Source organism: Apus apus, chromosome 6, assembly GCF_020740795.1.
Source record: "Apus apus isolate bApuApu2 chromosome 6, bApuApu2.pri.cur, whole genome shotgun sequence".
NCBI classification, from domain to species: Eukaryota; Metazoa; Chordata; class Aves; order Apodiformes; family Apodidae; genus Apus; species Apus apus.
The window spans coordinates 14,783,834-14,798,624 of record NC_067287.1 but is presented as its reverse complement, the minus strand read 5'-3'; the positions used below and the strand labels follow the sequence as shown (position 1 = coordinate 14,798,624).

At 38.5% G+C, this 14,791-nt stretch overlaps 1 protein-coding gene across 2 annotated transcripts in view; it reads right to left on the bottom strand.

Annotated features, from left to right (window-relative positions):
- Positions 1 to 2,464: 2,464 nt before the first annotated feature.
- GYPC (glycophorin C (Gerbich blood group)) overlaps positions 2,465 to 14,791 on the bottom strand; it is a 30,968-nt gene continuing 18,641 nt past the window's right edge. The window contains exons 2-4 of one of the 2 annotated variants that reach the window (XM_051623929.1): positions 10,430 to 10,505; positions 5,761 to 5,811; positions 2,465 to 3,397 (exon numbers count right to left, since the gene is read on the bottom strand). In XM_051623929.1, the coding sequence (XP_051479889.1) occupies positions 3,201 to 3,397; positions 5,761 to 5,811; positions 10,430 to 10,463 (282 nt within the window). In that variant the 5' untranslated portion in view covers positions 10,464 to 10,505 and the 3' untranslated portion in view covers positions 2,465 to 3,200. The remainder of the gene's footprint in view (positions 3,398 to 5,760; positions 5,812 to 10,429; positions 10,506 to 14,791) is intronic. The other variant, XM_051623928.1, reaches the window with a different exon arrangement.

Below are 14,791 nucleotides of genomic sequence, written 5' to 3'. Positions count from 1 at the left end.
AAATTATTTTGGGGAAAAAGAAACTGTTCCCTTCATTCTCCTAACTAGGAAGCAAATTGTAAAAATAATTTAATCACCAGTGATAAAAAGCGATGGCTGCCAACAGAGATGTCTTGGCGTTGTACAGAATGTTTGTTTTAGCACAGCATGTTGCTTGCAGAAGGATGTTTTGGTAATTAATCCTTAAAGTTATAGGAAGTTTGTAATGCACTCTTTTTACAACTAAATTGAATGATTCAAGACAGTAGTTATTGTCTAAGCAAAAAATAGCAGGATCAGGCTGTTATATTCTGCCAGTCATCAGATGTCATGAGCTTTCTTAATTATAAGACAAAATTTGCTCTGAACAAAACAAAAACACATAATATCTCCACAAACCACCTCTCCTCTCTGTTCACAGTCACTGCTCTGCAAATATTCAAAGTGGCTTAGTACCAATAGGGAAGCTGTTACCATATGTTGGGACTCTTTGTCAGCTTAGATGAATTGGAAAAATAGGGTAAAGAGATTTAATTAAGCTACTCAGAGGGATATAGTCAAAGACTAGTAGTTGCATTCAATTCAGATTTTGAGGAAGCAATGATACAAAGTCTGGTGTTGACTGAACTGATAAGAATTGGCTGAGCTCCATTGGCTCATGTCCCACCAAAAAATCTGGCCTCTATAGTTCCACTGTGCACAGTTAGTCTGTCTCAGTCCACCTCATAATTAAAAAAAACTCACACACACCCCAAAAGAGACACTAATTCAGATTCTCCTGTGTATCAGGTATGACGCAGTTGCAAAAGTTTCAAGACTGGGGAAGGCAGGAATTTATTCCCCATGTCCCTCACACCTTCTCTAATCTTGATTTTTTTTTTAACAGTGAATTTTACATTGCATGATTCTTATGATAGGAAGGGGGACGAAAGGCCTCAGGTCCTGCTAGAAGTGGAGGAAAGTTTTTTGGTTCTCCCATATCTTGTGTGGGAGATGCAGCAGAGCTCAAGTCAACCCATTTACCCTATCCTCAGACAAAATATTTACATTTTTATTGAACTGGAGGGTCAGGGGTCTTCAGTTTTACAAACTCACTCTTACAGCTAAGGTTAATGAATTTCACCAACACTTGTTCTAGAAAAATAAAAGCAAATACATTTTTCAAAAGTAGTAAAAAGATTAAAATATTAATATATCTTAGAAGGAAGTAGTCAGGTGCATAATATCAAAATATTTGAGCTCTGCTAGTGCTGGGTTTTGTGCATTTTATACTGCACTAGCCCTAAAATACAATTTGGTTGTGCAACTGTATGTTATTAAAACTATCTATTTAGTAAATTGACAAAATTCCAATATTCTTTGGTTAAAATGCAAACATGCAGGGATTTAAGATTCAAAATCAAAGCTTTCAGGATTCCAAGAATAATTCAGAGTCCATCTCTTTCAGGAACAGAGAAAAGATTGAGATTGTGATTGAAAATACAAAAATACCCATTTCTTCACTTGGGTCCTCAGAGTCTTTTCTTGTTCAGATCTTGTCTTCTCTCACAGCATTTTAGTGGCCAGTGTTGATAACAAACACTGGCATCCAGGAGCTTTTGAAGCTTTGGTGCCAAGAAGAGAGCACAAGTGATCAGCAACTATGTCTTGAAAGTACACTTGTAGATGACTATATATATATATGTACACACATATATAGATCAAAACACAGGAAGAAAACATACCAAGTTGAGCAGAGCTCATCAGTGTCTTATTTGTTCCTGTGCATTTCTCCTCCTCTATTTTCAGCAGTCCAGGGCACCATCGCAGCTGGGACTGAGCAGGTGCAGGGAACAATTATCCTATTTCCAGAGCTAATTGTGGGCTTCAATTAGCAAAATCAACTTACTGGGGTAAAGAAACTCGTTGCTGTTGATTCTTAGGCAAGGAATAAGATCTTTTCATGGTGACCCACCATGACTAATCTATTTATTTATTTATGATGAAGCATCAATGATCAGTGTAATTCTCTTATCTAGCACAATGCAAAGGATATACAGAGACCAAGCACAGGGAGACATCAATACAAACCAGTGGGTTGCAGATGAACAAGCTTCTTTATAGTGGTATTCTTACGGTTGCATTTGTAAAAGATTCATTGACATCTGCACCAGAACTGAACTCCTCTCCCTGCAAAAATCCAAAATCCTGCTAGCAGGTGTTCAGGAGAAATTTCCAATGCAAAATAAATAAATAAATACTCAGGCAAAAATACCTTATATGAAAAAGTCTAGCCAAGCTACATTGTTTCAAAAGGCCTGTTCAAACCAAGATACTTCACCTTTTAATACCTATCTATTTATGCATGCATTCAGGGAACCCACCAACTAATTGGAATACTATTTGTAAGTCTACTGATTATGTACTACATTGTAAATTCCAACATTTTGCAGTTCTCAAGCTGACATGCAGAGCAAGTTAGAAATAAATCCTTCATCCTCACATCTTCCTTGTTCTCTAACAGTTTTATTTCTTCCAAGTGTTTTTGACTTTTATAAATTCAGGCACATGGCATGATTCTTGGGGTGCCAGGGACAGGAGTTGGACTCGATGATCCTGATGGGTCCTTTCCAACTTGGCATATTCTATGATATGTAAAATCCAACGAATTAAAAAAAAAAAAAATCCCAATCTAAGTCCCCCCAAAGCCAAAACAAACTCCCCTGTGCCAATAAAACTGCACACTGAAGGGGAAGGGGGTGAAATCTGGGCTACAAAGCTATTTTTGTTCCAGCTACATCAGCTTTATCTAGTTTAATGTTTGTTCTGTGACCATTTGAAAATCAATTTCAGGTACTTCTGTATCATATCAGAATAGGATGCATCATTAACTCTAAGAGGATGTTTTCCATTGGCATCTGCTATTTTCAACAAATGTCAAGGTTTGACATTTGCTATCTTTATCTGGTTTTGGTGTATCACTCATACTGAGATGTTGTTTCTTATCTGATATTGATTTCAACTGTGACCAGCTGTGTTGCTAATAAAATCAACAGGCAAGTGTCTGGCATTTAGTTCTTCACCAGTAGAGGAAAAGAAACAACCCAGTGACAAACAAAAATAAAGAGATACTTTTCAATTCGATGCTTGCCTGTGTTCTATTATGCATCTCTTAGCACTTCTGATGATGTAGCATTTCTGATTGTTTCCCTTGGGGAAGTGTCCATGGAAATCCTTGTCTCTCAGATGAAATACTCCTTTTTGCTCTCATCCACAGCTTCCTGGAGAGCAGGGTCATTTTTCAAAGCAGCATCTGCACTTTCGGCAAACTCGGTTCCTTTTGCCTCGTTGGTGTGGTAGGTGCCCTTATGCCTGTACATGTACCGAACCATCACCACCAGCAGGCAAACGAGGACAAATACCACCGCAGCAATCACACCTGGAGGAAAGAGACCACCTAAATGTATTGTCAGTAATAAAATAGGAGCAGTATGTCACAGCCAGGCACCACAACTTGAATTACTTGACAGAGAAAATTCCACGCATCTTAAGATGCTCAGTCTTTGCAGTGGCCAGGGTCAGAAAGGAGTCTGACACTGCAAAAAAAACGGATGGGATATAGATACTGCAGGAATACAGGTCAAAGTCTCACTAGATTTCTTTCAAATCATGGCTTGATTTGGTTGAACTCATTTGACCTAAAAATTCATTACAAAATGAGGAGTAATAAGAGAACATAAAGGAAACCCAATAGGTTTCGGTCATCCTTCTGGTAACACATACCCAGGGGAACTTGCAGGAAACCCAACCCTGCCTCCAAGAGTGCACTCAATTGCAGGGTGAAAAGCCAGGGCACTGGCTGTTTCTTAGGAGATATTCAACAAAGAGCTGGAGCTGTGTAACTGCAGGACTGCTCTGTATTTGCAAGGTGCCGTTTCATGCTGTGCTCTAATTAAGAAAACCTGATTGTAATGAGTGTGGAAATGACACCTGGGAGGAAGAAGGAATTCTGGGTCTCCTGAACTAAGGCTAATTACTAGCAATGTGCTGACTGGACCAGAATTTCTGTAGGTAACCCAAATGTGCATAGGACTAAATGGTGCATGGAAGCACTCCTAGTGAAGGAGAGTAAACTCAAGGTCCAGGGGTGCTTGTGCACTGTGTCCTTGCTTCTCAGAGCCCTTTCCTTTTTTCCTTTTCCACCACAAAACTTCAAGTCCAGAAAGAGAGTTACACTTGACAAGTCCATTGTTAAAAAATTACAAGCTGTATCCCTTTCCCTCCAGATGAAATTTTTCACTTAAGAATCCTGAAAATAAATGAAACATTTATAAAGGTATACAGCACTGAGATGTTCTTTTAAACGCTTTAGCTGTGATTGTGTCAAGTACATGACACTGAGCTGATTTTGTATTCACATGACTACAGGAATAAACCAAACCTTAAAGAAATATACAATAAAAAGCAGCAGAACAGGACATTCTTAGGAAAATCCCATATGTAGAGTTTGAAGCTGCTGAGGATGCAATAGGTAAGAATTTATCTGACTCATTGTAGGCATCTCCAGTTCAGGAGGCTTAATCTGAGTTATTCCCCTTGGGCTTCTCTACTGTCAGTGGACGGTGTGTGTGGGTGATTCCTCTCCTAGAACTGAATTCCTGCATTTTGTCAGATGAATTGCTCCCTGGAAATGCCTTCTGTTCCACAGAGACAATTGAGGGCTGTGTAGACAGTGTCTCTCTTCTGTCCCCTGTGTTCAAGATACATGGCAAGAGTGGATATCTCCAAAGCTTTAGATTTATCAGCATCAGTAAACTTAGTGGGGATACCCTACTGGCATGATAACAGGGGAATGGACAGAGTATTAGCAGGGTAAATAAAAATTATAACTACTTCTGAAAAAGTATGCCTGCAATGTTATCCTGCAGATTTTATGATTCCTGATTCTAGAAAGTGAAGCTACTGCTAGCAGAAATGAAATTGCTTATACAAAGAACTTTAGGTTTACAGTAATACCATCATTGCAGTGGGGGCTCATCAATTTTTAGGACCTCACTGGTATCCCTTGACACAAGAGGCTTTAACAGGCTTTGGATGTAGCACAATATTAATAACCCTAAGGGACTCAGTACAAATCAATTTACCTGCTACTCGTTCATAGAAAGCTGAAATTAAAGTTACGAAAGATGGGACCTGAGGGAAATATAGCGGAACCTCACCAATTTGCACTAATGATTGGTATACCCCCTTGTGAACGACTGAAATTAGTGTGTTAGCATGGAAATGAACAAACACAATACAAATAAAAAGACAGGTTCTCTCCGTTAACATAGCTTTGCTCATTTATTCTGACAAGTGTATTTAGTTTAAATGCATGAGAGAGCTTTAATGGAATGCCAGGAAATGCACTGTGGTGTATTTTGTAAAAATAAAGGGTCAGCTGGTCTGAGCTAGCACGGCTCAAATCAGAGGTGCCACATCAGTTCTGTATTAAACAACAGTCTTGGCCTGGTGAATAATGAATATCAAAGGTTGACTTTGCTGCTGGACTATTAGGTATTTTGTCCTAAAACCAGGAATGGGTGAGGGTGGTACTGCTCATTATATGGTTTATGCTTATTATCTCACCTCGTTATCTTGCCAATAGCCCCTCTGGGAGCAGATTTCTCTCTGGCCTAATTAACTCTAATTGTGCCACTCCTGTTGTCTTCTCAGCAAAATAGGGGTTGTGCAAAATGCAAGAAATCAACCAACCTGCTGTTTTCATTCTAATGGTGCTGCTTAGCATGGTCTGCTACTTACCTCCAATAACAGCCACATCTGTTCCAGCTGTCGGGCTCTCGATGTCTTCATCTATAAATAGATCAGAACATGCAAAAGTTAATTAAAGAAAAAGGAATCATATGTAACAGCAATGACTATACTGATGGGGCTGTCTTATTTTAACCTCTGAAACTCAGAACTTAAACAAGGTCTCTCATTAGGACAAGACATTTATGAAATATCTCATTAGAACTGGCTATACTGTACAACTTTTCTGTCACCATAACACCAGAAAATAAAGAGCTAGCACATTATGCAAGCTATCATGGCCTTCAGGGAAGCACCTACTGTTTATTATGAGCACTTACCTGCAACATCCTCCAGTGAATGATTAAATTAGGAGCATTCAGGTACTGTGATTATTCTCAGAAAGGTAGTTTTGGGGAAAAAATTTTGGTGATTATTTATTTTCCATTTTATGGCTCTTCAGAGTGTGGTCTGGATCTTGATTTGATGCAAATTATTCTGACTCTATTGATTTCAGTTAGTATTTACTTATCTGCAGTATCGTGTTTTAAATCTTTGCATTTATGTTCTTTTAAACCTACATTTGGAATCCAGGCAAGCCTGTTATACGGGTGGTATAAAACACAGTTGTCACTTAGAGTAAGGCTGAATTCTGTGCTGATAAATCAAATTAGATTCTTTGTTTGATTATAATTTATTAAAAAAGACAACTTTTCAATTTAAATTAAAAAGAGAAATACCTGACCATGTCCTTTTAAGAAGTAAAAAATTGGTTTGAAAAGTTGTAAGCTGCCGAAAGAGCTGTTAGAATTTGAATTACATTTTGATCTTAATGGTAGCACTTGCTAAAAATATCCAAAACAACTAGTGAATAGCCAAGGTATTTTAAAGGGGAGAGGAAAAAAAATCCTTTAAAATGGTGAGGATTTTTCTTTCCTTGTTATCTGATATAGAGCTCAAGTGAAAGTAAGTTCATACAGACAGGCATTTTTTCACTAGCTTCTATGCAGTTGATGAGGGTACAATTCTGGTCTTGTTTTCTGCTCTGTATTTCATGCCACTGGTATCAGCCAATTTAGACCTGAATTATGTGGATGTCTGAGAAGGTAAAGAACTCCTGGAGTTTTTCCATGCTAGGTTTATGACAGGACACTCCTTTCTTTATGATTGTACTATTTATACAATTCTAAATTATATTGGTTTCTGAACAAGACAAATAGTTTTGTCCCTGCCCATGGTTGCAGGGTTGGAACTAGATTATCTTTAAGGTCCCTTCCAATCCAAACCATCCTATAATTCTATGTCAGGCTTTTGCTTATTTCCTTTTGATAAATACCATGGATAGAAAAACTATCTGGAAAAGGTAAAAATGCAAATTCCAAATTCTTCTATAAATTTAACAGTGGCACTATGGCTGATGTCTGGCTCTTCTTTTGCTAAATCTGTAATTGACGATGCAAGGATAAGACATTGCCAGTAGTTTTGTCCTTACTCATGTCTGGTCTCTCATATAAAATTGCAATAAACGGAGGAGAGCTGAGATATCTGAGATTCAGAGGATCCCCCTCTTCCCGAGCATAGGAGATGCTTTTTCTAGAAAGTTTTCCTCTCCCCCAGTGATACTTCCCACATTTTCTTCCAGAGAGACACTGATGGAAAGATTGAGCACACTTTGTGTAATATCAAAACTATAATTATGTCTGTGTCCATTCAAAACCCATGCGCCTCAGAAGAGATTAATTGCTTCAAGGTCAAACTGTTATGTATTTCTTTATATACCAAATATATCCTGCATTCCAAAAAAGCAGGCTCCTCTACAGCAATCAAATACTTGAAAGTGTGAATTCTAAAGTGCTTCTCTAGCCACACAGCTTGCTTCCAAACATCAATTCAAGATCAAATCATTATCCTTTTAATTATAAAAAGGTGTGCAAGTAACTCTCTGCTCTTTCCTGTCGTTCCCAGGTGCCTCTCAGGTTCAGATAACAAGCAGGTGCCTTATCTCTAGTACTTGCCACCAAAGTGCTTTTTGATGATGCATTACAGTATCATCACTTTGCAGAAAAGTTTTCATTTCCATACCGTACTTTCTAAGTTTTCTTCTTTCATTCTAAGAAGAGTGCTGGACCCATCTTGAGCTATTGTGTAATCAGCACCAATCTGTTAAGCTGATGAAGCTGTGCTGTTCAGCAACCAGTCAACACTGTGATGGGGCTTCGCTCACTGCAGTTCCCATTTTACTGCAAGCATGAGAGCCTGGCTTCTCCTTCGTGTGTTGACTTTTGACCACAGAAAGTACTTGTTGTCCTCCCAGGTGGCACCTGTTGGCTTTTGCTGCACCATCTGGACTTCCAGGGCCCTGCGGCTGCCACCAATGTCCAGAAGCTTTCAGGGTCTGCTCCTCAGATCAGTTTTGGAGCAAGGATGATGAATGGGAGAGAAGGACCCTCACTGCGTGTCTCACAGTCCTTGAAATTTCACTTTGTCCAAAAACAGTTGTGTGATTTATGATTGGTAGGTGTGGGGGAGGCAAGGTATCAGTGTCATTAAGATTTAATCAGCATCACCCTTCACAAAACATGACTGAGGAAAACTCAAGGCATGTGGTCATCACATAAGGCTATCTTCCCAGAGCAGGGATGCGATAATGGCCACTATCCAGAAGGGAATCCATGCTTGGCCAGAAACCTCGGTGTGTTCTTTTTAACTTCAGCTGTTTATGTGAGAAATACACTGCATTACTGTGGGACTGAATCTTCACTTTACGAGGCAGAAAGATAGTGTACTGGAGGAATTTTTAGCTGAGCAACAGCTGTAGGCTTTGGCCTTCTTGTATCTTCTTCATTCTACTCTTTGAGTGCAGAGCACTCAGAAGTCTGTGTATATCACAGTTTGACTCAGGATCAACAACAATGCTTTCAATCCCCTCCCCTTCCCACCCAGGTAGGGAGGGAGAGAGAGAGTAAGAGAGAGACTTGGCTGGATTGAAAACTAAACTACACAGCTTTAATTAATGATAAAAGAAAATGTATACAATAATACACAAATGTGTTCAGGAATATGTAAACCCCTATTGCTTCTCCCTACCCCAAGCAACTCCCACAGCACTCTCCTTAGCTGCACAGTCCCGAAAAGTCCCGGACAGCTGCTGGAGAGAGCTGCAGAGTTCTGAGGGTTGCTGTATCAAGAACTACCTTTGCACTTGTTTTGGTTATTTGCCTTTGTTTCAAGGACATCTTTTGTGCTATCTGCTCCTAAATTGTCCTTGCAGAACTTCCTCTCACTGCTACACTGGCCCTTGTCCACAGTTACAATCTGGTCCTGAAAGTATTTAGACAGTGTTATTCTGTAGTGCCATTGGTTACCATGACATGCAGAAATCAAAAACTTGTGGGAACACTCAGTTTTCATAAAATCTCTGGCCATGAGAATGAGTTGGCTAAATCAATAATAGGGCAAATCAAATTGCCTGTTTTTTGGAAAGTATGTTTCTAAAAGCCAGAAAGAAGGGGAAAGTCTTTGTTCCGTGACCTGAAATAAATCAAATTCCAGTTCTGCCTATAAACTTACAGATAAGGAATTTCACAATAGAATGACAATTACTACCTGTCTCACTCTCATCAATCAAATCATGCTGAGAAGGCAGCAACCTCTGAAGGCTCCAGGAATTTTCTTGGCTTAAACACTGCAAGCAGATCTCTGGCTTCGCACTTCAAAGGTGAAAAGCCCGTACAACTAGCTTTTACATGAATGTAGCCAGTGGTGAGTTTTTCCTGCTAAATTTGTCAGTAAATCTGTTAAATCAAATCCTCCAGGTGTGATTTTCCAAGAAGACTTGACTTATATTAATTTTAACTTTTTTTTTTTTTTTTTTTTTTTTCTCCTCTTGCTTAAAGTTATACCATTCTACTGTGGCTGAGGAGCACTTGTCTAAAAGAGGCAGGTCCAGCAGTGAAAACATTTGTTTGAGGTTCAGCACTCCCTGTTTTTCTACTTCTTCTGGCAGTCATAATGGTTTCTTTTGTTTATTTAATTCACAAATCTGTGCCACTGAAAGCCATGAGTCACTTTCTGCTCAAAAAAAAAATGTCACTGGCTTTAAAATAGTTTACAACTTTTTTTTTATTTGCCCTTTCTTTCATACCTGAGCATCACTCAAGTCTTATTTTCCAGCCCTCCTCTGCCATGACAAAATGTTTATGAATACTGAGGTTTTGGATTTTGTGACACTAGGAAACAGGTCTTTAAGAAAAACACAAAGCTTTTTGACAATCTTGATAAAGATTTAAGACTTAACAGTGAGCTACTTAACCATGTTAAGACATGCAAACTAACAAGCCATTCAAGTTATATGGTAAAGGGAAGGGACATATTCGGTCCCAAAACACTTTCACATCCAACATAGAAAGCACAGATTTTAGATCCTGCTACTGGCAGAAAACAATAATTTAATGTTCTTCTGTGGCTACTGTCAGTGAGACATGGGATGAACTTGCAGAGAGGTTCAATCTTTCTATTTCTCAGGCATCATTTTTGTCTGCTGAAGGAGTTTTCAGAAAAACCCCACAGTACTCTCATCCTTACTAGTTTTGCAGCCAGCACTGTAGTTAGCAATTTAAGTGTCTACATGTTTCCTTGTTATGGATTTACAAATAGAAAAAGCATGAAAGAAAAACTGTACCTGCAAAGGGATCCTCATGTGGCACATTTGTCATGAACGTGTGGGAATCATCCTACAGGAGAGATCTAATCTACTTCTGCAAAATACCAAATCTCTGCTGTATAAACCACAAGGACAATTTGATGGTATAACATAGACCTTACCCCAGACTTCTCAATGTCCCTCTCATTTCCCAATATAAGGCTCCCAACTAAAGCTGAACAAGTGCCTACTGCTAAGCAGTGTTGAATATAGAAGGAAAAGCCTGAGATTATGGCTCACGTTGGCATGATTTCCTTGCAGCTGTGGGTGATACTGCTGTTTTGGAGTCAGTGAGTCAAACTGAGTGAGTACAGAGATACCTATGTGTGATAAGCCGTTTTTACAATACAATTTTCAAAGCCACTCAACACCACTCAGGCAGCACTGCTCAGGCTCCTGCCTTTCAGGATTTTCCTACCCACAAGGCTGTGCTTTAGTTCTTAGCAACATAAGCCACCCTTACAGTGATGATCCATTGCTGTCTGCTTGTGGTTACAATCTCAGATGAAGCCTTGGCTGCTAAATTACACTCAAGTAGGTCTCTAAGTGCTTTCTTGGGCAACCCATTTTCTCTCTTCATGTGCCTGTTCATTGCAAAAGAAGTGATTGAAATTCATGCAATCTCTGAATGATGAGCTGAGCTCCTAAAGGCAGTAATTTCCTTCTTAGGGCTTTCCTAGCTGTGCAAACTAGGAAGCACACTGTAAGATTTCATCTTTAAGCAGTTCACCTAAACACCTTATGAAAAACACCGCTGGTAGTGGGACTTTTCCAGGTGAGGAACAACCCAAACTTACCTCGGTATATCCATGGACCTGCTTCGCAGGACCATCCTAACTATTGACTGTGTTATTGCTGGAAGTGGTGGGTAAGCAGTCTGTCAGCTGAAATGTCTCTTTAGAATTCAACCTGTTTAATGTATTTTTTCTTTAATATTAGCAGTATCTACCTGTGCACTTCTGGTAAATAAGGGATATCTTCAAACAGAATAACATCCAGTTTGTGATTCTGGCCAGATATAAAACTAATTCAGAGAAAAAAAATGTCTCTGTATTAATTGTCCTTTCACACATTCATACACTTGAAACAGAGTTTTCAGTATAAGTGGAGACCAGTTTAATACAGTTTACTCAGTAATACCAAGTCTAGTAAATTATTGTCTATTTTTGGGGTTGCATCTATTGACCTAACAAAGTGTACTATGCTAATTTTGCCTAATTAAAAAAAAAAAAAATGTAATTTTAAAGAAAGACTGCCTTTTTTATGTAAAAATTTAGGTGAGGTTTCAAAAACACTCATCACTGATCTAATTACTTCCACTGAAGATGATAGCAAGGTATTTCATTTGGTTTGTTAAAACATTATAAACTTCTGAAAGTATTGAGGAATATACAGAGTTCACGAGGAAGCTTTTGCAATGGTTAAAAACCTTAAATTTTTGAAATGTTTTATTTTTTAATATTATGTATATAAAAATGTATTTGTTATAGCTTCTTCTTTCCTTGGGGCTCTTTTTGTTCTCTGTGTGCTCTTTTGCACTCATCTTTCCTCTCAGCTGTAAAAGCAGGTCTTTACATGTCCCTACTGTTATCACTGAAGTAAGACTTTTCTTACCATACATTTAGTATGGAAGAACTAAAGAAGTTCTAACACCTCCATTGTTTATGCAACTGTGGTACGTCCTCCTTGCCCTTTGGTTTATGTTTGTGCCTTGCCAACACAATGCATTCATGAGAAAATCATTAATCTATTAACCTTAGCATACCGATTTAATTTACAAGCTATCGTTAGAACTGGTTCACTGCAGCTGCATGTGTAAAACTGAGGTGAACCAACTTCTGAAAAACTCATGTGAAAAATATGTTAATTGCTCAAGCTGCTCTCTGGCCCATGTTATAATATCAGATGCATCACACTGAGGCCTTTCTGGATTATAAAAAAAAAAAAAAAGTCATTACCTCTATTAATATTTTCCAGTAAGCATGCAGTGCCCTGCCAGAGCTGGCATCTCTGTCCCAAAGAGTCATCAGCCTGAACCCATCAATTTGACACTTTCTGCTGCAAAAGCCATCGCCAGTTCCCATTAGATAATGAAACATATCAAGGCTGTTCTTTCAAAATTAAGGCACAGTTTCTCATCTGTCAATCTGGACAAGAGACAGAATAATTTGGCTTTCATTTTTATGCTAAATTATTCTAAGGACAAAAAATGGTGACATGCAACAACAATCACATGATTTTTTGGGTAAGTAAATGGACTATGTTCAAAATGTAAGGTAAATCATGCAGATTAAAAATATCTACAAAATTAAAATGAACTGAGCCCAATCTTTTTACGATCCTAGCTACCAACTACTTTGTCATTCATTCTGAGAAGACAAAATCCAGCTTAATTCAGTTAAAATAATGGTCTGTTCAAGACTTTTCACACTTTGTAATATAGTGAGGATAAAGGGGCATTATCAAATTAGTTCAATTAGATTAGTATTGACATGATTTTAGTAGTTCACATTTTATTCTGGTAACTGTGTCAGCAAAATATTTCTGTACCATTCTAGAATGTTATAGACATGAGAAAATATGTTTTCCAATGTTTGAGGAAGTACTGCTTTCACTCACACAGTTTCTCCTTCTTTTGTGAGGCTGAATTGCACTTGGGTCTTGGGGAAAATCAGAGATAGAAAGAAACACTAAAAGTCAGGTTGTTAAAAAATAATCATATGATATCCCTTAATGCTAAGAGGGATAAGGAAAAAATGTTTGTGAAATTTGGGAAATTATTTTAAATGAAAAACAATAAAGATCTTTTAGAACAGAACAGGTATTCAATATTTTGAAATAAAATATTTAAATAAAAATTAAGAAAGAGAAGAAAATTGTGTTTTAAAAGGTTGCATAATCTAAAAAACCCCAGAGATTTTTTTTGTTAGATCAACTTTTTTGTCCCCCAAAAGAACTGACACCTCCTCCCCTCAAATTCCCCTTTCAGTTTGAACCACATACTCGTTTTTTTCTTTTCAGTTGCACTTACCAGAGACACACATCAAAGTACATTAACTCCTTAGCTCAGGGTAGCTGAATGCCAACCACTGATTCTGATAGCAATTAAGTAGAGTGCATCCAGTAAGAACATTAAATCCCCTATAAATGTTACAACCTTAAAGCTCCCCTACAGCACAATACTTGACAGAGAAGTTATTGTAGGCCCATGTCCCCTCTGGTAACACATACTCGTTGTGTCCCCCTGTATTCAGATGTGTATATACAATAGAAAATTAACAGAGAAAATAAGATGTATCTGTCTGCTGCTTTTAGCCTCAGGAAGGATGACAGGGTTTCAGGGTCAGAAGAAGAAACCCAGCTCAGAGGAGACACTGCTTCCCTGGCACTGAAGCTCCTTAGCAGGTGGGCAGTGAAGCTCACAAAAGGGTGCTGTAGAAATCTTGTCTTTAGAGATAGGATAAGGAAAGCCACCAAAGTCTACTCAGTTTGGTCTTCCTGCTCGTGTACAGTGGCTGGTTTTTGGTGTGCTCCTTTGGGAAAGCCACTTGGTATCCAAAGAGCAAATGTTGCCTTTTTATCATACAAAGGGTGCGTGAAGTCTGTGGGCCTGGAAGAAGGTCTAATCTTTTTCAAAAAGGGCTGTGTGTGACAACTTGCAGGTTGTGCCCTGTTTTGTAGTTCCTCGCTTTTCCATGGAAATATGTTGATGTAACCAGGCCATCACTGAAATTTTTCCTCCACAACTATCAAATTGGCTCATGCTCCAAATGTACAACATCTTGCTGGGGAATAAATGGAGGTGGTATTGCTTCATTAAAGAAGGAGTGACAAATGGGGTACAGAGCAATCCATAAAGCACAGTCCACGATCAGGCTGGTTTCCTGCATGTGTTCCTCCTCCTCCCACATCCTCTCTCTTCATTGGAACAGAGTACTTCTTTTGACAGCTCTCTAATCGGGAAAGATTTGAAAGTAATGCTAAATATCCAGTCAATCTGTCAAATAATTTCTGCCTGACTTTCCTCCAAAGTCAACAATTTGAAACTCTAGTCATTTTTTTCTGAATCAAAATGGGAAAAAAACCCAACCATTTACTCATTCAGTGAAATAAAAGCTGAATGGAAAGGAGTCGCTGGCTTAATTGATTAATCATTGCAAATGCTGCAAATAATCACAGGTAATCAAAGGAGCTGACTATGGATATAGTGAAAGCCCATCTGACAACCTGTAACAGATACTGAACTTGAAATTCTTGAGAAACAGTGCATGAAAGAAGCACATCTCACTGGCCTAGTATTTGCGTGTTGGAAACATAAGCATAAAAATTTGAGCTAGAACA